At 38.5% G+C, this 25,955-nt stretch overlaps 3 protein-coding genes across 4 annotated transcripts in view; all 3 read right to left on the bottom strand.

The window, feature by feature from the left end:
- LOC307156367 (uncharacterized protein) overlaps positions 1 to 25,955 on the bottom strand; it is a 1,306,365-nt gene that overhangs the window by 92,334 nt on the left and 1,188,076 nt on the right. The gene's annotated exons all lie outside the window — the stretch shown is intronic.
- Positions 1 to 25,955, bottom strand: part of LOC307156254 (uncharacterized protein) — a 166,677-nt gene that overhangs the window by 22,358 nt on the left and 118,364 nt on the right. Inside the window, exon 2 of the mRNA XM_079867549.1 lies at positions 15,217 to 15,353. The gene's annotated coding sequence lies outside the window, so the exon portion shown is untranslated. The remainder of the gene's footprint in view (positions 1 to 15,216; positions 15,354 to 25,955) is intronic.
- On the bottom strand, positions 7,990 to 24,502 carry LOC307165849 (uncharacterized protein; the record flags this gene model as incomplete). The annotated part of the gene is made up of 3 exons (XM_079883874.1): positions 7,990 to 9,355; positions 10,143 to 10,435; positions 23,890 to 24,502. 3 exons carry the CDS (start codon positions 24,500 to 24,502, stop codon positions 8,051 to 8,053), a joined length of 2,211 nt encoding a protein of 736 aa, XP_079740000.1. The 3' UTR covers positions 7,990 to 8,050.

The following is a 25,955-nucleotide window of genomic DNA, read 5'->3' as shown; positions in this document are numbered from 1 at the left end:
CGTAGTCACGTGCTATATCATGAGCCAGCCAAAGTAGCACATTTTAAAATAAAATTGACTTTAATCAAACCACGGATCCGTGATAAGTTTTGTGATCCGTCTCGCCACTAGTGTAGTAGAACTGATCACTTTGAGGGGGTAATAAAAATAATTGAGCAGAGGCAGGGATACAGTGACTTGAAAGGGGGAAATCCCACGCATCCCCCCGGATCGCACTCAAACATTGGAGTGTCCGTGCTCAACTAAGGCAGAGGCGGCATCTATGCCGGTGAACCGAACAATGGTATAATGATTCAGTTCGACTCCCCCGACTGCTCACCCGACTGGCCAATAGGAACGTGGCCCCGCCCATGACACAATTTTCACAGTCAAAGCAGAATCCTGACACGAGAGCAAGAAATTGCATTGAGAGCAAAGAAAAGCGTTTTGAAAGAAACACTTTTTTTTTAGAGAAAATGTTTTAACACTCATAGCAAAAAAATATAGATTTGAAAGTTTTTTTCAAAGTATTTTGAGAGAGATTTTTTTTTCTCAGAAATAATTAAAAAAAAATTAAATTTATATTTTTTTATGTTCTATGAGAAAAAACTTTCTCTCAAAACTTTTTTTTAGTCTCAAATATTATTATTTTTTGCTATCAGTGTGATAACTTTTTCTCTCAAACTTTTTTTTTCTCTCAGATCATTTATTTTATCTCATGTAATAAAGACACAATTCTAGCTCCATAAAAAACAGCCCTGGGGCCTCATTTATAAAACTTTGCGTAGGATTTGCGTCAGAAGTGGCGTACGGATCAAACATTGGACGTGCATACGCACAGAAATATTCGGATTTATAAAACCGTGCGCACGCACATCCTACGCAGTTTTCCCTTAATAAATTACAATCAGTTCTAAATGTAGCGCAGCTTTTGCGGCTTCATGTCACGCCCATAGTTGCCCATAAATAGTCCGTGAAACGCCCACAAGTTAATATTCATCGATTGCGAAATCATGGCAAACACAGAGGAAAACCAAGAAACCTAACTTCACTCACGTCATTACGCATTGTGACGGCATCATGGCATTTTATTACCATCCATTTGACTGCATCTGACAAGCTACAGATGTGTTTTGAGGATGAATTGCATAACATACCAATATTATTGCAGAACATATGTATATATTTTTGCAAATATGTGTTAAATTGCATTTCTGTTGTAATCTTCGTTTGATTTAGTTTGTTTTACACTGCAGATCGATCAAACGGGTGTTTGTGTAGGCTGTTAATTGTAAGACTTGCTAAGTCTTCATGTTATTTATGAGAGGCAGTATAGCCATTTATTTTACACAACGGTCTACAGTTTCACACACTTTCACGTGTTTCTTCATTCTGCCGACGGTGTCGCCATTTCTCATTTCACCTGTTTTTGTGTGTACGCCTGGTTCAGAGCTTGCGTGAAGGACCGCACATTTTCCCGTCAAGTTTGCTTTTTATAAATACCAATTATTGCGTAGAGAGCGCTTACGCAAAGCATGTAAATTAAGTATGAACACACCCTACTCTGAGAGCGCTACCAGTCCAATTGAATCAGCATAACTTATTCAAATGCCAATCCAAGAGCCAATCCCAGAGCCATTAAAGACAAAAGGTGAAAGTCTCCCCTACAGCTAATCCAATCAACCTAATGATTCATCGTCTAGGGCTGGGGCTCGAGCCATTAAAGTCAAAAGGTGCGTCTGGGGCTATGGGCACGAGCCATTAAAGACAAAAGGTGACTTACAATAGAGAAAAACAGGACTGGCAGAAACTGTTGTTACTATTATCCTAACCTAACCTTAAAATGCTAACTTCAATGTGCTCAACTTTTACTGTTGCAACCTAAATTAAACATTTAATAAATTTGTAATATAACACGTCCATATTACGTCCAAAATGTCATACCAAGTTTGTTAGATACATATCGTACAGTGTGATTTATAATCTTATAGAAATGCCAAAAATTGCAGTGTGTAGCAAGTATGACAAGCGGGAGTCAGAAACAGACTTTGTTTCTCAAAACCAAGAACGGACTTGTGTTCAACACAGTGCTGAAGTGCCAACTAGTCTCTCCCTACGGAGGATCCCTTTACCACTCTATAGATAAGGCGTTGTCGCGAAAGTTCGTTTTGCATTCCTACCATGGGCGGATCTACAGGGGGGCAAGGGGGGGCAGGCGCCCCCCCACTCTAGAGCCTTGCCCCCCCAGCTGCCCCCCTAACTTTGATGAACGACCTGTACTTACAAAAACAACCCACCACTATGTCCAATACATTTATCAAAAGTGAACAATTAAATTTTTAATTTTTAAATGTATTATTCCCCCTCCCCCCTGCCCCTCAAATACTTACGTCCCTGATTCAAACGTGCAGAGCGGCGTTCGCTCAGTCTCACACATACAGCAAGTCTGCTGCGGTGCGGTGGTCCTGCAACCCGACTAAACTGAGCTGCCCCGGACAGATCCTCTGAAGGTGAAGTGAGTTTCCCCAGGTGTAGTTTAAATTACCTAAATTACCGCGATTACCTAATCATGAACAGTGCATATTACATTTTTATTTATATTTTTCCCTTTGCATTGAAGGTACTTTTGACGTGCTTTTGCAGCGTTGAGCATTGTAGCCAATCACAGACATGTCTGTTGATCACATCAGCCAATCAGAGGCGTTTAAATGAGTCGCTGTGCTGAATTATAGTTCTGAATATGTGTTTTGCGCGAGCTCACCGAGTTCACGGTCGCAAACCTGTCATTTTTATTGGCAATAAACTTAAAATGCAAATAAGAGATTCACTTGATATTATTATTGATGCTGCTCTGATGCACTACATTACGCAACGCTCTGTTTGTTGTTAGGAAGACTAAAAGTTCAGCGGTCTAGCTCATCAATGTCAAAATGATTATAAGTTAACGAATGCCTGGTAAAATGTAAGTAGAATTTATTTTTTATATATTTGACTGTTTTATAATTTAAAAAAAGTTCAACTACCGAGACAAGCAACATATATTTTGGGCTTCGTGTGCACATCTAAACGATCAAATATGTCAAAATGGCTGTCTCGGAGATTCACTTAAACAGTTTACTCACTTAAATACAGTTTATGTCTTAAATGGGAGTTAATAGTTGGGACTTGGGAGAAAATATGATCCGTAGCCTAATAATGATTAGATCTGCATTTGGTCTTAAAGAGGCAGCAGTCCAATAAACCTGCTGACGATTGCTCCATTAATGTGAATCAAACAACAAAAGGCAAAGAGAAAATCAGTCGCAGCTCTTGAATGAATAATTTTGGCTCTTATAACTTTAATCTATGATAAACTATGCAGTGTTATTTTAAATCTGACTTTATTCTTTTTAGCCCATATTACTCCTGAACAGTAATGCCGACATTACTGAAATTAAAGCACTGGGTAGCCTATATAATTTGTATATTTGTTTAATTGTATACTTGTTTTGTTTGACCATGTGTTTGTACTTTGTGTTTGGTGTCCTATGTCTTCTGAATATAAAACACAAAAGCCTGCACCCTTCTGCATAACATGCATGTTTTATTTGTTTTGTTAAAGCATTGCTTTTTCTTTTGCTATAGATATTTATTTTACATTTCAAAATATAAAGCAATATTAAATGTGTTCATAATAGTTTTTTCCCCTTTTTTTATATAACAAAAATAACCGATAAGAATACCGTTAAAGTACCGGATCGATATAGGAGTATTGGTAAGAGTAGTAATACCGTTAAAACCTTAACGATACCCATCCCTATATGGCAGCAACTAATTAAAAGTTATGGCCAATTTAACTGATTAAATTCAGTATACGTCTGCCATATGTTGCCACCCCTCAAAAATTCCTGCCCCCCTCTCGCCACCCCATAAATATTTTTCTAGATCCGCCCCTGGTTCCTACCCCAGAGCGACAAAATCAAATCAAAATTCTTTATCAAATTTTATAAGGAAAGACAAGTACTTTGTTTAGGCTTGGTTTGTAGGGAATTCCAAACCTGTATATATTAAAACGCACATAACTATAGAACCAATTCTAAATGCGCATGTGAACGCCATCAGCATTTCTCACAGGTTCGCATTTAAAGTCTGTGTAGAGAGAATGGTGTCTTCTTAGCGGCCCCTAATTTAATAACAAATGATCGTTGCGACGGAAGCGAATCGATCAAAACTGGCTTTGGCTGGAAAGTGATTTTGTTAAAGGGCTGCTGTAGAGCCAAAATAATCTGTTGCCTTAAATTATACGCTTATCTCTGTAAAGCTGCTTTGAAACAATCTCCATTGTTAAAAGCGCTATATATATGAAGATGACTTGACTTGGGGAGAACGCTCTTGCTAGTTGTTCTTGGAAGAATGAATTCACAAGGTGACGAGCACACAGAACGCTGCTGACAGTTTGAGACGATGTGTTCTTGCTGGTATTGCACAATAATACCCCCGCACAGACGCCGTCTGCAGTACTCAAACATAACGAGAATTATTGACGCTAACAGCCAGGCTTTATCGCCCAAGCCTACCCTCAGCTCAAGAGATTACTCTACAACTGTACACTAAAATGTAATGTATATTCATAACAATAAAGCAACGCTTATGGAGATTCTCACTTCCAAAAACGTTTGAGCACATTTTCGATTCGCCATAAATTTTCATGAAAATGCCAATATTTGAAATCTACAGTTGATTTCTCGCATCAAATGTTCTCAGAAGTGAATTTAGTGATGAAAAACGACTTGCTGTATTAACCCTCTGGGGTCTGAGAGGTTTTTGGGGTCCTTGAGATGTTCTGACATGCCCTGACATTTGTGCTTTTTTCAGTTGCTTATAAACATATTAATGGCAAAGGTGTAAATTCACTCTATTTAGCACAAACAGGGCTACCATAATATGTGAACAACTTGCATGTACATGTTTGTATTTTTGAGAGAATAATGTTTATGCATGGTTTATTAAAAACAAAAAACTAAAGTTTCTGAAATAAGGCCATAAAACACATTCTAAATATATGTAAATAAGACTTTTGACTAATGGATGTCATTGCCTACTGTTTTTTCTTCAAAATTATGTGAAAATCATCCTGCCTAATCATTCACATAACACAATACATTGATTTAAATCTTGTAAAACACTTTTTGTTTGGAAAGGCAATATGCGGATGGGCGTGATTCACACCTGCAGAGTCAATGGGGCCCGCATAATGAGGCTGCATACGTAATGAGCCTTTCATTCAGGTGTGTGACTGAGCCACAAGAATGCAAGGACAATATATAACTGGTTTGTTGTTTTTTTCCACAAATTTTGCTTGCAAATTGTACAATATCCAAGGTAAACATTTCTAGTAATTGTGCAGTTAATTGTTCTCATACTGTCAGATTTGGAATATATTCTCTTCCCAAATGTGTCACTAATAAAGCATAATAAAATTATTTAAAGAGAAGGCTTATAATGACCTTTTAAGATTTTGTTTACATCTATCCTTATATATATATATATATATATATATATATATATATATATATATATATATATATATAGATAGATATATATTTTTTTTAAGGTTATACAATTACAACAACATTTAAAATTGTAACAGTATTTCCAGTGTAATCTTTCTTTGTATTCGCGATTCATATTAAAACAGTATTTTTGCCAGCTGTAGTAGCTCCACAACAGCGCGCATCTGTGCGTTCATTCAAAGCAAACTGACCTATAGCGGGAGCCGTTTGCTCCTCGAAATGATACTTCCAGAACTTCTGAGGTACATTTTTGCAGGATTATTATCAAGATAGTATTATTCCTCACAGCATCGTAAAGTACATACGTCTGAAAGTGAACTTGCGGTGTGTGTTATCCAGCTGATGTGGGCGTTTCACAGGTTTGTATGGATCGCCTCACATGTGCGTTTGAATAGCGCGCGCTCTCCGTGGGCGAAGCACATTATAACGTAATTAGCTGAGATGAGAACGACTGACATCTCTCTCTTTGCATACATATTACATAAACTGTAAATATTTGTTTTTTATAAAAATTACTTCATTTTAAAGTAGAGAATTCAAGCTTCATGTCTGTATGCCTGTATGCCTGTTTGACTGAGTATTCGCTGAGTTAGGGTTCATTTTCGGACGCGTTTCAGAATGGACTACACTGAAAGAGAGGAGGCAGAACTCGCTTCGTTTTTATTTTTCTTTATTTGGCAAAAAGCACAACACTTTGTTTTTATTGTGAGTATACACAAAAATAATACACATTTAACAGAATCTATTGATGTATGAAACTCCAATGAAAAATCAAAGTCAACAGAGTATTCATGAGTTTCTTTTACACTGCTAAAAAAAAAGCAAGCTGGTATCGCCGGCGATACCGCCGACCTCAGGGGGTTAACCTGCCTCTCTTTCCTCGAATGCCGAAATGAATGCTGGGATATTTCTGCCAACAAGTTCACACAAGTTACCAACCGATGCATCCTCGGTAAAATGGGCGTGTCAAGAACACTTCCGGGTTTTTTAACCGTTCTTGCCAAAATGCAAACTTGTGTATTGGGACAGTACTTGCGCAGCAACTGATGACATTTCACAAGTCCACAAGAACACAAGTACAGTCACATATTGAGAAACGGCCAGAAAGATGCGCAGTTTTTCCATTTTTCCATGAGCGCCACCTACTGTCAGAGATTGACACTGCATTTGCTGACATTTTTTTGCATTGGTCTGAACAGACAAATCTCATGTGAATTTGGTGCCGAACATTCGTGTTAAAGGTGCCATAGAATGTGAAATTGAATTTATCTTGGCATAGGTAAATAACAAGAGTTCAGTACATGGACATGACATACAGTGAGTCTCAAACACCATAGTTGTCTCTTTCTTATTTAAATCTCGTTTTTGAAAAACACCCCTGAAAAACAGGCGAATCTCCACATAACACAGCCTGTGACGCAACAGTCGGGATCATTAATATGTACACCTCTAAAAATTTGCATATGCCAGCCCATGGTCAGTGCCAGGCGAAACTGCACAGCAGAATCATCAGAAGTTCTGCAGGTGAAGAAACAAGCAGGAGGAGGATCATAGGGAAAATGGCAGATCTATCTATAATCGGATACCGCTACAGTTTAATTCGAAGTTGTTAGTTCTGCCCATTTCACCATGGCACGGACTGTTTTTCTACAGTCCTGTTTTTCACGGACTGGCTTCTCTCGGCGTCTCAAACGGACGAAGGGGGCAATTTCAACTAACGTTATATTCCCGCAAGCGGTAAGTAGTGATTTTATTAACGATAATTTACACTGTGTTATCTAGATCCAGCACGATATTGTTTTTTCCTCGAGAGACATCGTGGCTTGCAAACGAGCGAACGAAGCATGGCAGTTGCTCAGTGTTTGGTTGTACAAATGAACACAAAAATATTTTTTAGCTCCTTCATCCGAGCCTCTGGAGAACCAGTGGGTTATGTGAATTTCTGATGTGTAATTGTTCAAGTTCAGACAGATAATCTTTCTCTCAAAGCCGTTCAACACTGTTTATGCATCAGTAAATCGTGTTGCAGTGATAAGATCTTCATTCCGCGATCAACAGGCTGTCATCTGCTCAGTGCTGGAATAGATCTAAATACTTTAAAAAAACTTCTCATGATTCGTTAATCCCGATAGCTGTAATAGTAAAAACATATAAAAGCTGTAATAGTAAAAGTTTTCCAGATAGCTCTGCATGTAATGCCAGATATTTCATATGCAAGCATGTCAGCCAATCACAGCAGTGGGCAACAACACTGAAGTCTCACTGCAGACACGCCCCCTCAAACAGAGTGTTCAAATCAATGGATGAAATCAGGCTAGGAAATATGCCTTTTATTTCTAAATTATAACAAATTTTGATCTAAAAAACATACTAACATTATAAGGGCACCCCAGGAAACATTATAAAATAATAAAATAATCCATTCTACGGCACCTTTAATGTGAAAATGTCATGTCGCTCATCGTGGCTGTTGGAAAACTAACTTAGAAAAAACATGTTTCTCAGCACATAAAGATGAGCTACTGTGATCTCAGACTGTGGTGATGTGGTTTCTCCACTGTATGGATCTTCATGTGTAGCTTCAGGTGACTTTTAAAAGAGAAACTCTTTCCACACTGATTACACGTGTGCGGCTTCTCTCCAGTGTGGATCCTCTCATGTGATCTCAGATGTGCTGACTGACTGAATCTCTTGTCACAGTGTGAACACTTGTAAGGTTTTTCTCCAGTGTGAATTCTCTGGTGCAGTTTTAAATTGTTTGCTGTAGTAAAAGTCTTCTCACACTCAAAGCACATGTACTCTCTTACACCAGTGTGAGTTTTCTCATGTGTATGTAAATATTTCAACAGTGAAAAACTCTTTCCACACACAGAACATGAATGCTTCTCCTTCGTATGAACTGTCAAGTGTCTCTTTAGGACTGATGACCTAAGAAATGTTTTGCCACATTGATGACATGAGAACGGCTTCTCTCCTGTGTGGATTTTCATGTGTTCTTTAAGGTGTGATGATTGACTGAAACTCTTCTCGCACTGATCACACGTGAACGGCTTCTCTCCCGTGTGGATCCTCTCATGTGATCTCAGATTTGCTGACTGACTGAATCTCTTGTCACAGTGTGAACACTTGTAAGGTTTTTCTCCAGTGTGAATTCTCTGGTGCCGTTTCAAACAGTTTGCTGTAGTAAAAGTCTTCTCACACTCAAAGCACATGTACTCTCTCACAACAGTGTGAGTTTTCTCATGTGTATGTAAATATTTCAGCAGAGAAAAACTCTTTCCACACACAGAACATGAATGTGGCTTCTCCGTCGTATGAACTGTCAGGTGTGTCTTCAGCTCTGATGACCTAAGAAATGTTTTGCCACATTGATCACATGTGAACGGCTTCTCTCCAGTGTGGATCCTCATGTGAATCTCAAGACTTTGTTTGGTTGTGAAGCTCTTTCCACACTGAGTGCAGGTGAAAGATTTCTTGGCTCTTCTTTTCTTTGAAAATGTCTTTTTAGTCTTTGAGCGACTCAAAGGTTTTCCTCCAGGTTTGACATGATGTTCCTCCTTCACTTCACTCAGTTCTTCTCTCTCCTCCTTCACTTCTCTCAGTTCTTCTCTCTCCTCCTTCACTTCACTTAGTTCTTCACTCTCCTCCTTCACTTCTCTCAGTTCTTCTCTCTCCTCCTTCACTTCACTCAGTTCTTCACTCTCCTCCTTCACTTCACTCAGTTCTTCACTCTCCTCCTTCACTTCACTCAGTTCTTCACTCTCCTCCTTCACTTCACTCAGTTCTTCACTCTCCTCCTTCACTTCACTCAGTTCTTCAGTCTCCTAGCTCTCTTCCATCGGGTCTGACATGAAAGAAAAAAATATTAAATCTCATTTAATTCATTACCACTTCATTTGCCATGAACTTGTTTGTTTCTTTTATTATTTTATGCAATCAGAAACACTCAAACGTTTAATATCTCTCTGTGCAAATTCTTCCTTCCCGCTCTGCCAGAAAGCAGCTGTCATTTACTGACGGAAAGCATGACAATAACCGCAATAAAGCCGTATATTGCTGAAAAGCGCATGTTGTCTTTTTTAGGAGCAATTTGAACGGTTTTGATAGGACCCGATGACAACGCAGTGCTGAAATGCCAACTAGTCTCTCCCTATGGAGGACCATAAATCGTATAACAAATTGCACCATTTTCTTAATTTCTAAGTCAAAGTGTACGCTAAATTAATAAATGTAGTGTAGCCTAAATGTAGTAATGAAACAAACTTCCATTCAAAAGTTTGGGATCAGTAGTTTTTCAAAACAAATTAATACTTTCATTCAGCAAGGAAGCATTAAATTGATAATTGACAGAAGAACGAAGACAGAAGACAAAAATGTAAACTTTAACATTGTTTAAAAAAAAAAACTACTTCTAATCTATATGAATATGAACTTCTTGAACTGCCACCTTATCGTGGTGGAGGGTTGTACCCGAATGACCCTAAGAGCTATGTTGTCTGGGGTTATATGCCCCTGGTAGGGTCTCCAAGGCAAACAGGTCCTAGGCGACGGGTCAGACTAAGAGTGGTTCAAAAACCCTTTATGAGTTATATAAAATCGAGGACCGGTGACGTCGCCCGGTATGGTGCAGCCGGGGCCCCACCCTGGAGCCAGGCCCGGGGTTGGGGCTTGTATGCGAGTGCCTGGTGGCCGTGTCTCCCCCCACGGGGTCCGGCCGGGCTCAGCCCGAAGGAGTGACGTGGGGCCGCCTTCCCGTGGGCTCACGACTCGTAGGAGGGACCGTAAGGGGCCGGTTCTGAGAGGACTGGGTGGCAGTCGAAGGCGGGGGCCTCGACAACCCGAGCCCTGGACATGGAAACTAGCTCTAGGGACGTGGAACGTCACCTCGCTGGCGGGGAAGGAGCCTGAGATTGTGCGTGAGGTTGAGAGGTTCCGACTAGAGATAGTCAGGATCACCTCCACGCATGGCTTGGGCTCTGGAACCACACTCCTTGAGAGAGGATGGACTCTTCACCACTCTGGAATTGCCCATGGTGAGAGGCGGTGGGCTGGTGTGGGTTTGCTTATAGCCCCCCAGCTCAGCCGCCATGTGTTGGAGTTTACCCCGGTGAACTACGGGTCGGGGATAGGTCTCTCACTGTCGTGTGTGCCTACGGGCCGAACGGCAGTGCAGAGTACCCAGCCTTCTTGGGCTCTCTGGGAGGGGTGCTGGAAAGTGCTCCAACTGGGGACTCCGCCGTTCTACTGGGGGACTTCAACGCCCACGTGGGCAACAACAGTGACACCTGGAGGGGCGTGAAAACCCCACCTTGGGAGGAACGGCCCCCCTGATATGAACCCGAGTGGTGTTCAGTTATTGGACTTCTGTGCTAGTTACAGTTTGTCCATAATGAATACCATGTTCAATAAGGGTGTCTATCAGTGCACGTGGCACCAGGACACCCTAAACCGTAGGACAATGATCGACTTTGTGGTCATTTCATCTGACCTACGGCCGTATGTCTTGGACACTCGGCTAAAGAGAGGGGCGGAGCTGTCAACTTATCACCACCTGGTGGTGAGTTGGATCCGATGGCGGGGGAGGAAGCTGGACAGACTCGGCAGACCCAAGCGTACTGTAAGGTTCTGCTGGGAACGTTTGGCCGAGTCTCCTGTCAGAGAGATCTTCAACTCCCACCTCTGGCGGAGCTTCGACCGAATCCCGAGGGAGGTTGGATATATTGAGTCTGAATGGACCATGTTCTCCACCTCCATTGTCGACACGGCCACTCTGAGCTGTGGGCGTAAGGTCTCCGGTGCCTGTCGAGGCGGCAATCCCCGAACCCGGTGGTGGACACCGGAAGTAAGGGATGCCGTCAAGCTGAAGAAGGAGTCCTATCGGGCCTGGTTTGCTTGTGGGACTCCTGAGGCAGCTGACGGGTACCGGCAGGCCAAGCGGACTGCAGCCCGGGTGGTGGTGGAGGCAAAAACTCGGGCCTGGGAGGAGTTCGGTGAGGCCATGGAGAAAGACTATCGGCTCGCCTCGAAGAGATTCTGGCAAACCGTTCGGCGCCTCAGGAGAGGGAAGCAGTGAAGAGGTGGGCAGCTGTTGACCTTAACTGGGGATGTCGTTGACTCGTCCATCACTCAAGCTGAAGTCACCGAGGTAGTCAAGAAACTCAACTTGAGTACCTCAAGTCTCTGGATGTTGTGGGGCTGTCTTGGCTGACACGTCTCTGCAGTATCGCGTGGCGGTCGGGGACAGTACCTTTGGACTGGCAGACCGGGTGGTGGTCCCTCTTTTTAAGAAGGGGGACCGGAGGGTGTGTTCCAACTACAGGGGGATCACACTTCTCAGCCTCCCTAGGAAAGTCTATGCCAGGGTACTGGAGAGGAGAATACAGCCGATAGTAGAACCTCAGATTCAGGAGGAACAGTGTGGTTTTCATCCCGGTCGTGGAACACTGGATCAGCTCTATACCCTCTACAGGGTGCTGGAGGGCTCATGGGAGTTTGCCCAACCAATCCACATGTGCTTTGTGGATTTGGAGAAGGCATTCGACTGTGTCCCTCGCGGCATCTTGTGGAGGGTGCTCTGGGAGTATGGGGTCCGGGGCCCATTGCTAAGCGCTGTCCGGTCCCTGTACAACCGGAGCAGGAGCTTGGTTCGCATTGCCGGCAGTAAGTCAGACTTGTTCCCGGTGCATGTTGGACTCCGGCAGGGCTGCCCTTTGTCGCCGATTCTGTTCATAATTTTTATGAACAGAATTTCTAGGCGCAGCCAGGGGCCAGAGGGTGTCAGGTTTGGGGACCACATGATCTCATCTCTGCTCTTTGCGGATGATGTTTTCATGCTGGCCCCATCAGACCAGGACCTTCAGCATGCACTGGGACGGTTTGCAGCCGAGTGTGAAGCTGCTGGGATGAGAATCAGCACCTCCAAATCCGAGGCCATGGTCCTCAGTCGGGAAAGGGTGGCTTGCCCACTTCAGGTTGGTGGAGAGTTCCTGCCTCAAGTGGAGGAGTTCAAGTATCTTGGGGTTTTGTTCACGAGTGAGGGAAGGATGGAACGGGAGATTGACAGACGGATCGGTTCAGCTTCTGCAGTAATGCGGTTGATATACCGGTCTGTCGTGGTGAAGAAAGAGCTGAGCTGCAAGGCGAAGCTCTTGATTTACAGGTCAATCTACGTTCCTACTCTCACCTATGGTCATGAGCTTTGGGTCATGACCGAAAGGACAAGATCCCAGATACAGGCGGCCGAAATGAGCTTTCTCCGCAGGGTGGCTGGGCGATCCCTTAGAGATAGGGTGAGAAGCTTGGTCACTCGGGAGGAACTCTGAGTAGAGCCGCTGCTCCTCCACATCGAGAGGTGTCAGCTGAGGTGGCTCAGGCATCTTTTCCGGATGCCTCCTGATCGCCTACCCGGGAAGGTGTTCCGTGCATGTCCCACCGGGAGGAGGCCCCGGGGAAGACCTAGGACACGCTAGAGGGACTATGTCTCCTGGCTGGCCTGGGAACGCCTCGGTGTCCCCCTGGAAGAGCTAGAGGAAGTGTCTAGGGAGAGGGAAGTCTGGGCATCTCTGCTTAGACTGCTGCCCCCGCGACCCGGCCCCGGATAAGCGGAAGAAGATGGTATGGTATGGTAACTTTCTGTTCAAAAAATCCTTAAAAAACTATCACAGTTTCCAAAAAATTATTAAGCACCACAACTGATTTCAACATTGATAATAATAATAATAATAATAATAATAGGCCTAATAATAATAATAATTGTTAAGCTAAATATCTTTGCATCACAGAAAAAAAACTTTTAATATATGTCCAATAGAAACTGTTATTTAAAATTGTAATAATATATCACAATACTGTTGTTTGTACTATATTTTTGATCAAATAAATGCAGGCTGGGTGAGCATAAGAGACTTATTTCATAAACATTTAAAAATCCAACTGACCCCAATCTTTTGATCGTCAGTGGAGGCTACAGTATAAATTTCTTGGAGTGATTTTTTTTCCAAAATATATTTGCTCACTATTAATTAAATTGGTTGTTAAATAGCAAGTCATTAAAAGGTTATTAGAGGATGAATCGCATATGTCTGATCAAATAATCAAATATCAAATGAAACCTATACCTTCGCCTATACCTTTGTGAATGTGTCTCTCGTCACGAAAGACGTAGGCGATGTTAGTTTTCTCTATCACTCTGAGCAATGTGTCAAGGCGAGCCAATCAGGGATGAGTTCCCTAATGAATATTCATGAGTCTACCCCTACCACCCTGCAAAAAAAAAAAAAAGTGTGTGCGGGCGGTAATGCACTCGTGTGTGTGCTGGTTGCGGGAGAATAAAACGATTTGCGGGACTCCTGCAAAATAGAATTATCTATAAATTGAACATCTAAAAACGAATAAATTACCATTCATCTGTTGCACAAAATCAACAAGAACAACTAAAACAAAATATAAACGATTTACATGCCAGAGTTTATCTATTTATAACATGTTTGCAGCGTTGAACAATGTAGCCAATCACAGACATGTGTGTTGATTTCTTGAACGCCAATCAGATGCATTTAAGATAGAATCCCCTCGCCGCTCAAAATGGACTTTTTGTTCAGTGCTGAATTCTGCGTACTGGAAAATCATCTGATTATAGCAAACAAAGTGTAGATATTATGAAAAATTCATTGTGCAGCCAGTTTCATTGATAATAACAGAGATTTGTGAGATTGCGATTAACTGAGATGTCAGTTTTTTTTGGAATTATTAAGGAAGAAATATGTCCCGCGCAGGTCTCTAATGTAGACTTTAAAAACAAACGACAACCTTTATATTTACATTAACAGTACCCTAGGCTGCAATCTAGTGTATGTGAACCTTTTTGCAGATAAACACAAGTGCATTTTCAGACAAGTTAATGGACGAGTTAATTGAGTAAATCATTTCATAATAAAATGACAAATACCCTTTCTGAAATAAATTTGTCATCATTCATAGATTTCATGTTAAAATAATATACAGATGCACTAGCCTCTTCAAAATACAGCTGATATATTGTTGTACTTATTTATTGGAAGGTTTGCCAATGGATAAATCAGCTAATCCCAAAAAATAATCATTAGATTAGTCGACTAATCGAGATGCAGAATAATAACAAAAATCATCTTTAGATGCAGCTCTAGTTACATACATATTTTTTTCCCTGAGAGCAATATTTTACCAATATGATTATCATTATGGGCAAAATCCCCCAAAATATTGAGATAACATTTTGTCAAAACCCCTACCTTGGTATTGCACACTCCTACGTTGATCACATTCATCAACCCTGTTACCAAGGTTATTATAAGAAGAATCTCTATAATAATGAAAAATATTTGACAAATACAACTTCATCAGTAACTTAGTGTTTACTGATTATTCCATTGAAAATGACTAAAATTATGGTAACATTGTTGCAAATTGGGAACCAGATATAAAATAAATGTAAAATAAAACAGTTAAAACAGTATTTAGCCTGATCTGATGTTGACAATCAATATAAAAATGTATCAAACCTCCCTTTACTGACCATTTGTTGAAGAAAAACCCAGAACATTCTGTACCGTTTCATAGTTGAACTGTTTATCTAAATGTGATGAAGTACTTGAAAGTTTCTAACATGAATGTTCTTCAGCATCATGAATGAAGAATAAACACCAACCTCTTTGTTCTTCAGGATCTTCAGTGTGTTTCATTCTGCAGGGTTCTGGATCATTCATGTTCTCACTGTCCTCTTTATAAACTTTTATTGGAGAATTGCTGTGGGAGGAGCTTCACTGATGACGAATTTCAGGAGATCTAATAAATGAGGTGAAAACAGGAACTATTGTCATGAAATTAGTGTTTTCAGCAGATCTGTTAATATTGATGAGCCTCAGACTATCAACACTCATTCAACAAGCCATTCAGGATTTTTTTATTTTTTTATTTATTTTACCTTTATTTAACCAGGTGAGCACGTAGAGAACACGTTCTCAATTGAAACGGCGACCTGGCCAAGATAAAGTGAAGGTGCAAGATCACATAAAGTTACACAAAAATACACAAGCAGATAAAAATTATGAATAAAAATACAAGTTTTCTAGGCAGTAGTAAAAACAGCCTTGGTATGCATACAGCTAGTGCATCATAATGTACAATAAAGGATTGAGATGATAATAAAATAACAAGGCAACTACATAAGTAGTAATAATACTGGGCGTAATTGTGCAAGGAGAAATTGTGCAAATAGCACACAACACAACGCACGAGACTCTCAGCAGGTCACCAATGGACAAAAAGGCACCAGAGCAGAGATAAATTAAGTGCAATATTATAATTAGGGAGATCAACATGTGCAACGAAGAGGAAAAAGCTCTGATAGTCGTGCTTTAAAAGATGTGAGGGAGATGGTGTTCTCAAGTTTCATAGGATCAACAGCAGATCATTTCACTTTATTCTGAGTGTTTGCTGTTAGAAACACATTTTTTGAGTTAGGATACATGACAAAAGCCTGTAAAACTGCTCTACAGAAAAATAATTACAGAAGCATAATGTGTACATTTGAATCTAAATATAGTTAGATTTTATGACAATCACTAAGTACTTAAATCATTAAAATATTACATTTATGTAAAAAAATTATCATAAAACGTTTAAAAATAAAGAGTATCACAAAGCAATATTGTTCCAAAAGTAAAGCGCTATTCATTTACAATATTAACATTTAAGAGTTGTTTTAAATGTCTCATGTTGCTCATTATAGGCTCAACGTAAAGTAACTTATCAGTATAACACTTGAGATCGATTCCCATCAATTCCCCTCACAAACCTTAACTCTTGACATTCAGTAACAGTTCTCACTCCAAACATCGAGTCAATCACACAAACGAACACAACATCGCTCAGGTCTGAATGAACTCAACATATTCTCCTCATGCTCGCTGCTGCTGCACTAAATGTTTATTTCAGAAGGAAGACGCCAGAAAAGATGCACAAGTATCGCTGTGATCGATGAAAACAATACAGAAATGAGCCTGTCGCTTAATCAAACTGTATAAAGCAGTGGCGTAGCCACGAGGGGGCCTGGGTGGGCCTAGGCCCCCTCATTTATATGTCCGGCCCCCTCAGATTTCTGATGGCTTAAAATAATTTAAAAATTTTTTTTATTTAGTCTAATTGATAGATTGATCAATCAAAATACTGCGCGGTAAAATGCGGCTGTTTTCAAACTTGATTTGACGTGTTGGGCATAACCTACGCTGTCATCTTCGCGTGAGAGTTCATGCAGTGAATGGCAGCGTTGTGCAAAGTACAATATTACGCACGAAAAGATGAGCGAGAAGGAGAAAATAAGCCATCTACATCTGAGTTTGCTTCAGCTTACTACAAGACGACAGCGAGTGAAGCGGCTAGGAGACAGAAACGCACATATTTCATCACAGAATAGCGGTGAGACTTCGACTCAGATCGGCACATTGCGCACAATGACTTGTTTGCAATTGATGAACCGCCTTCACAACCAGTGATGACCACATTTCCTGTATAGCCTATTTGTTGTATATGAAGAGTTTGGTTTCAAAACGCGATAAATTCATTATGATTAATTTTTAGTAATAATGTGTTTTCTTTACCAAGAGAGTGGAAAGATTAAAACCACTATTTTTTGTTTCAAACTTTCACATAGCATATTTTAGGTTATAATAACATAATTTCAAATCCATATTTTTATTTTCAAATATTTATTATAAAAAATGATTAGTTTCCCCCCAAAATGCAATAAATTCATGACACCTTTTTTTCCAAAATGCAATTAATCCATTGAATCAATATAAAAGTTTTTCATATTTTAACTGTTGAAATACACAACAAAGTAAGTTGATCCACATATGACAGCCTCTGAACTTGGTCAATACAGGCACTGGACTAAAAATAGCCGACATTAAATCACCATTGCTAAGAAATAGCCTACCTCCTGAACTTTTTTGACGGCGATCAGCTGTAAAATAGCTTGGTCCTGCTCGGTTTTCGTTGACTTTTAGTAAAACAATTGAAAGTTTTTTAAAAGATCCCCTGGGTCAAAGTGTCAGCGTGACAGAAGTTTGATGCTGTCGTGTGAGAACAAGCAACAGTCGAGATTTTTCCTCCTTCCGCGTGCCTCATCTTCTTAATCTCCTCAAGTAGCCTAAATAGGCTCTATGCACGATCGCTTCCGCGTTTTGTCTCAGCCCGCCCAGTTACATCCGGTGCTGCGTCAGAAGCCGTTTTTGCATTAGGTGGAGATAATGGCAAATTACACTCGCTGTTTACAAGAACTTCCAGCGGTTAACGTGAATGATGTTAACAATATTGTGAGTCACACATATGAGTAAGATAGAGAAATTCTTTAAATTATAAATTTCGAGCTACATCAACAACTTTGAGGGTGAGTATGCTCTCATATCGCGCGAAATCCGACTAGCGAATCAGTTTCTAAAATCGTTGTCTCCGTTTCTGAGAAAATGAATTTTATTAAAGTGAATTGTCCTATAGAATGCGCTATGCGGAAGTAAAGATGCCGGCTGAGATCCTACCGGAAATACGTTAGCAGCGTTCGTGCATAGAGCCTATTATTAGATTTCGATGGCTTACGTTTCTTCCCCACCGCAAAAAGTTAGTTGCCCCCTCATTTTAAGATGGGCCCCCCCCCCATAAATGATGTGTTTTGGTAGTTTTAATGCGTTTTGAATGTGAAATTAACTGCAATGAAGCTGGAAGTTGGTTAAGACAGTGGATTGAAGAGCTTTGAAAAAAGTGATAATTATTGAGAAATACATACATTCTAATTTAATTTAATTAGAATATAACATTCTAATCTTGTCGGATAACAGATTATGATCGGGTTACAAGCATCACCTGTCAGTCAGGGGAAAAATGTAATGATGCCCAGTATCAAGTGTAATTAAAGTCCAAAGGGAAACAATGTTTTTATTTTATTTTTATTACTGCCGATGTCTGAGAGACCACAACCCATAAGATTGGCCTTTCATTACAGAAAAGAGGGTCTCCACTTTGTTGCTAAAGTGAAAAATGTGTACCGTAATTGCTGCTAATGTACAGTGTCAAATAATGTTATATCATTTTATAATTGTACTAAAATGTATACCTTTTTAAAAAGAACTGCAACATGTTCAAAATTGAAACCAAAGGAAGAAATATAAGCATTCCCCTGACTTACTGCTGTGGTCGCATTTTATTTATCTAGAGTCTAGATCATGTACAGTTTAACTTGTGTGGTGACCTGCAATTGTTACCTTAAAGAGACATTTCTGCTCTATTCAGTTTTGTCAGTTAGGAAGTCTTTAATTTTAGATAAAAGCAAAGATGATAGAAACTAGATCCAATTACCGAAGATATTTGTTTGTCAAATTGTAAAGGCCCATCTAAAAGCACACCCCATTATTCCGCACATGTGTAGATATAAATGCAGATAAGCTCCTCAAATCGATGCTGGGGGTCTTAAAATGATCAGTGGGGCGAAAACTATCACCTCTTTGTCTTCATTTAAAGACAAAACGTTTTGAGCAAGCCAAGATTTAACCTCATCTAAGCATAATGAAAGAGAAATTAATGAGAATTTAACAGTTAAAAAGATAATGCAAGTAATTTTCAAACCAAAGTAATACACTACACAACTGCGTGAAAATGTAAAATATTGTTAAATACAACTATAACATTGTTTAAAAACAAACCCTATAAGCACTAAAAGGGCTGTATTATGCAAGCCAGGCCAGTAGTTTGCTTTGTCAAAAAAAAAAAAAAAAAAAAAACGGCGAATATTTATGAACATGTGAACACCTGATGATAAGTATGCATGTGAACATGTTATAGACTTGTGGATGCCCAGCCTGATCTCATGAAAATGCATCTCTATAGCAATGCAATGTTTTATGCGAAAATTAGTTTTTTACATGCATATGATACGCACTTTATTGCATGTAATACACACACACCCTACAACACTAATCCTAACCAAACATATAATACATATTACATATTACACATTACACACCACTACTAAATCTACCCTAAACCCACCCATGCATATCATATGCACACATAAACTCCTTTCCGTGTATAAATTGCACAATAAACACAATGTGTGCTATAGAGATGCATTTAGTGTGACCGGGTTGGAATGACGTACCAATTTCACAAATTCCCATTTCTGTTGTTTGCGCAGATGGGAAAGGCATCGTTTTCAGTTGAAAGTTATGTCATGTAAACAGACCCTAAAGCGTTTATTATTTATTGCACTTTAGTTTTGTTAATTGTTCATTTAAGTTGGCCTATTTATTATACAGTTATATATACAGTTTTATTCTGGTTTACTGTGTTCACAGAAGCACTGCGGGTGCTTGATGTGACGGTGTGTGAATCCTCATGTTCTGTTGTTTATGCTGCTATTTGCACATGTAAATCTACATGTTTGAGGTTTTTGAATCAGTCACAGACTATTATCTATTCTAATTCCATTTAATTCTAATCTAACCTTCAAATCATGTCAGTTAACTGATGATGACTGGTTAACAAGAATCAGCTTTCAGTCAGAAAACAAAATGTTAAATGAACATCCCTACTTCATATATTTCAACTGAACCAACTAAAAATGTTCAGTGCAGCAAGTCTACGTAACATTCTGAGATTGATCTCCAAAATCTTTACAGTGTGTTTGTGATGGCAAGAAATGTACAAAGCAGCCAAACATGTATCATTCTATACCATCCAACTGGGGACGTGAAGTTCATTTTAAATTAATAAAATCATTATTCACTGTATAAAGTATGCTTTACACTATACTAAATATAGGTCACCTGAAATCGTTACCTTAAAGAGCAATTTCTGTTTGATTAATCACATAAACCCTAAAGGGACTGCATAACCAAGCAGAAAGTATCTATGAAGAGAGAAAATAAGCGTTAAAAAAAAATATATATTATGAATGAAAAAAGGCATAATATATAATATACTATATAATGTACTACATATATATAGTTACATAATGAAGGCAGACTTCACTGCCAGTTCACTTCACTGTTCACACACACACAGCTCCATTGCAGAGTCCCCACTTGTATAGGTAGAGATCGTTCAGAAAGTCCTCACTTGGTCAGTGTAGAGCGACATTGGTCTGTTAGTAATATAGACATGTGTGTGTGTGCAATGACACATAACAATGGCAAGTAAATTGTTAGGGACTGCATAACCAAGCATACAAAGTATCTATGAAGGCCTATATATATATATATATATATATATATATATATATATATATATACAGTACAGGTCAAAAGTTTGAACACATTACTATTTTTAATGTTTTTGAAAGAAGTTTCTTCCCTCATCAAGCCTACATTTATTTGATCAAAAATACAGAAAAAAATGTCATATTGTGATATATTATTACAATTTAAAATAATTGGTTTTCAATTTATTACACTTTAAATTATCATTTATTTCGGTGATGCAAAGCTGAATTTTCAGGATCATTACTCCAGTCTATCAAATGATCCTTTAGAAATCATTCTAATATGATGATTCATTATCAAAGTTGGAAACAGTTCTGCTGCTTAATATTTTTTCATAACCTGTGATACTTTTTTAGGATACTTTGATGAATAAAAAAAGAAAAAGAAAAAAGAAAAGAAAAAAAGAAGCAAATGTTTTCAAGATAGAAATCTTTTATAACAACAATATACACTACTGGTCAGTAATTTGGGGTCAGTAATTTTTTTCTTTATTTTTTTAAAAATAAATCAATAATTTTATTCAGCAAGGATGTGTTAAATTGATAAAAAGTGATAATAAAGAAGATTTATATTAAAAAAAAATATTTTTTATTTTTAATAAATGCAGTTCTTTTTAACTTTTTATTCATCAAATATATTAGGCAGCAGAACTGTTTCCAACACTCGTAATAAATCAGAACATTAGAATGATTTCTAAAGGATCATGTGATTGACTGGATGTCACATGTGACACTGAAGACTGGAGTAATGATCCTGAAAATTCAGCTTTGCATCACCGAAATAAATGATAATTTAAAGTATAATAAATTGAAAACCAATTATTTTAAATTGTAATAATATATCACAATATTGAATTTTTTTCTGTATTTTTGATCAAATAAATGCAGGCTTGATGAGCAGAAGAAACTTCTTTCAAAAACATTAAAAATAGTAATGTGTCCAAACTTTTGGCCTGTACTGTATATATATATATATATATATATATATAGTTACAAAATAAAGACAGACTTAACTGTTTACACACACACAGTTCTATTGCAGGCTATTGTGAGTCCACTGTTGTATAGGTAGAGATCGTTCAGAGTTGAGATTCCATCTTGGCATGTTTAAGTTTTTTTTTTTTTTTTTTTTTTTTGCATATTTGAAGTTATATTATGAAAAAAATTTGCATTTCATTTTTGTTTCTTCAAAATGACCAGATGCAGCAAGTCAACTCAAAAGTTTTGAATTTGATCTTAAAGAAGGGTCCACTGTTGGATGGTAACGAGCGACACATGTTTGGTTGCATTTAAATTGAGCAATATTTCAAACACTGACTATCTCTGTACATCAACATCCTAGAAACAAAGGAAAAAGAAAAAATAAGGACATGTCTGTTGATTTTTTTTAAGAGTAGAAATTATGTTTTATTTAATAGGCAGCCAATACTATCAGTCGCATTATTAATATCCTAATTATATAATAATAATTGCATTATAATTATAACATTGAGTTGCAGATCCCCTCTTGGCATATATATATATATATATATATATATTTTTTTTTTTATAAAAAAATGCATATTTGAAGTTAATATTATTATGAATAATATAATATATATGGTAACCCTTTATAATAACTGCATCCTATTAATCATTAGTTAATCAATAAACAGTTAAATAATAAAGCAGACATTAATAATCAGTTTATAAATACAACTTTAAATGTTGTATTATTGATTTAGAAGAATATCTATAATGTGTTTAATAATTTTATTTTCATACTTTATTAATTATCAATGTATCATTTCTAAATGCAGTATAGCGTTATTTTAAACCAGTTATTTAGGTGTTGTCAGTGATGAATAAGATCACTTAGAAAGTTTAAGTAAATGTAGTAGATTCAGGTAGTTATAAAGCATTTAGTAGTGGTCAGTTCACTATTTTGTGAGCTCATCTGAAGTGAGGACTAGTTATGCCCTGTAAACAATTTATAAAGGAGATTTAAACACTTTGTAGGTGATCTTATGAACCACTGACAACTCCTAAATAACTGCTTTGTAAATTATGCTATACTTCATTTAGAAATGATAAATTGATCATTAAAAAAGTATGAAAATACAATTATTAAACACATTATTGATATGCTTTTAAAACAGGAATAAAGCATTTATAGCTGTATTTATAAACTGCTTATTAATGTATATTAATTCTTTAAAAAATAATTAACTGTTTACTAATGCTTAACTAATGAATAATAGCGTGGAGATATTATAAAGCTCCTGAACTAAGCCGCCAGTTAAACATCAGCTCTACAGTCTCAGAGCCTCTCTAGGACAGCAACCTATTCAGACAATAGAGAAGTGTGAACGACGTGTGTTAATGGGCCACTGCAGTTCCTGCTCCAGCCTACAGGAGCGCTGCTGAGTATGAACTTAAACACACACACACATGTAGGTCCCCACTTGGTCAAAAATGAAAAAAATTCACCAGAGCGTGTTTTAGCTGATTTTAACATGTTTTAAAGCATGACCAACAGGGGACTTGAAAAAAGTCCCCACTTGGCTCGACGGTCCCCTGTTGGTGAGTGTGTAACAACACCAAGGTCCCCACTTAGATAGATAGACAAGTACACACACACACACACACACACACACACATAAACTGGATGGCCAAACAGGCTGAACATTAGCCACACCCCTCCCACCCTCACCAAAGCACTTACATCGACCCCATCCCCAAACGATGGAGAACCCAGTGCTACCCAGGCTACCGGCTTTTGCCTAATGGAAACAGTTAAGCTTAAGACGGGCTCCCGCAACTTACAACAATAAAGAACAAGGCACACGTGATGAACATCAGCTGTAACAAAGCACTTAGTGTGTTAAGTAAAAAGATCGTAATTGTCCATACCACTTCCACGATGGTAAAACTGCCTGAAAAGATACCAGATCTCTTACTTGGTTAATGTCTTAATGTATGCTCTGGCGTCCTCCGGTGATTCGAACACTCTCTCGGTACTGTCATATGTAACACGAAGGCGAGCCGGGTAAAGAAGGCCATACCGTAACCCAGGCAACGTTATCTCACGGAGCTGGCGGCGAATGTCATTGAAGGCAGCACGGGCACGGGCAGTCTTCGCGGTATGGTCAGGGAAGATGTGTATAGCCAAATCACCGATCTTTATTCTTTGTTGGGCTCTAGCTCGCCGCAAAATGTCCACACAGTCTGTATGATAGTGCAGCCGGGCGATTATGGGACATGGGCGTTCCCCGGGTTTGGGCTTGGCCTGCAGGGTGCGGTGAGCGCGATCCAAAATGGGCTCTTTATCCAGCTGAAAGGCCTCTTTGAGCAGAATAGAGACAGCCGACATCATGGAAGAGCTGGTTGAGTCTTCGGGCACACCTATGATCCTAATATTATTGCGACGCGATCTGGCCTCGAGATCCTCACATTTATTGTCCACTCTTAGCAGCCCGGCAGACAGATGTTCCACTTTAGACTGTAGCGAAGCAATGTCATCACTGCAGGTGGAGAGTGAAGTTTCCATTTCAACTACAGTGCTCTCCAGGGCGCTCACTTTAGCCTGGATGTTTGTAATAGAACCAGTCAATTCGGATTTAACTGCCTGCAGCTCCGTCTTGATAGACGTAAAATGTTCGCTTAGGGCAGCCTGGAGCTCGGTTTTGAAAATAGCCGCCATCTCTTTACGAAGTGATGAAAGCAGCTCCTCCTTGAAATTACAGCACTGTCGCAAGGGGAGGAGGAATCACTACCAGGCGGGGATGAAGCGTGTGCAGCAGGCCGCTGAAGCGCAGCAGATGGAGCATTGCCAGATTTGGGTTTAGCAGGCATTTTACTCAGCGATAGTTAAAGAAGAAGTGTTAGATAGAGCACACACCAAGAAAAATAACGCGAAAATGTGCCAATGAACGTAATTTAACGCTAACAGCAGGAGCTCCGAAAGTTGCGTCCTACTCCATAGATCGTTAAGCCGGAAGTCCATCTTTCTTTCTTTCTAACTAATCTTTGTTTTTAACTAATCTATCTATTTATCTTTTAAACATATCTATCTCTTTCTAACTAATCTTTCTTTCTTTCTTTCAAAACTAATCTATCTTTCTTTCTAACTAATCTATCTTTCTTTTCTTTCTTTCTAACTAATCTTTTTTTCTAACTAATCTGTCTTTCTTTCTTTCTAACTAATCTATCTTTCTTTCTAACTAATCTGTGTTTTTAACTAATCTATCTATCTTTTTAACATATCTATCTCTTTCTAACTAATCTTTCTTTCTTTCTTTCTAACTAATCTCTTTCTTTCTTTCTTTCTAACTAATCTTTCTTTCTTTCTTTCTTTCTAACTAATCTATCTTTCTTTTCTTTCTTTCTTTCTTTCTTTCTTTCTTTCTAACTAATCTTTCTTTCTAACTAATCTGTCTTTCTTTCTTTCTAACTAATCTATCTTTCTTTCTAACTAATCTTTCTTTCTAACTAATCTTTCTTTATTTCTTTCAAACTATATTTCTTTCTAACTAATCTTTCTTTCTAACTAATCTTTCTTTCTTTCTAATTCATCTTTCTAAGTAATCTATCTTTCTTTCTTTCCAACTAATCTTTCTTTCTTCGTAATCTTTCTTTCTTTCTAACTAATCTTTCTTCGTTTGTTTGTTTGTTTGTTTGTTTGTTTCTTTCTTTCTTTCTTTCTAACTAATCTATATTTCTTTCTTTTTAACTAATCTCTCTTTCTTTCTAACTAATTTATATTTCTTTCTTTCTAACTAATCTATCTATCTATCTATCTATCTATCTATCTATCTACACTCTAAAAAATGCTGGGTTAAAAACAACCCAATTTGGGTTATTTTGGCAACCCAGCGCTGGGTCAAAAAGGGACGTACCCAGCGCTGGGTTGTTTTAACCCAACTAGTTGGGTTAAATGTTTGACCCAGCATGCTGGGTTGAACATTTAACCCAATTATGGGTTAAAAATTACTACAGTGCTGGGTTAATGTAACCCAAAATGGGTTGGAAATTTAAACTAGAAATTTTAGTAATCAAAATGACTAAAATAACACATCTACAGCAATACAGACTTCAGTAATCAAAATATGAAAATTTATTTTTGTTTTATCAAGTAAAATTGTCCATTTGTGAAT

The sequence above is a fragment of the Squalius cephalus genome (assembly GCF_949319135.1).
Source record: "Squalius cephalus genome assembly, chromosome: 1".
NCBI classification, from domain to species: Eukaryota; Metazoa; Chordata; class Actinopteri; order Cypriniformes; family Leuciscidae; genus Squalius; species Squalius cephalus.
Note: the sequence above shows the minus strand (reverse complement) of the source record. Positions and strands in the feature narration are given on the sequence as shown.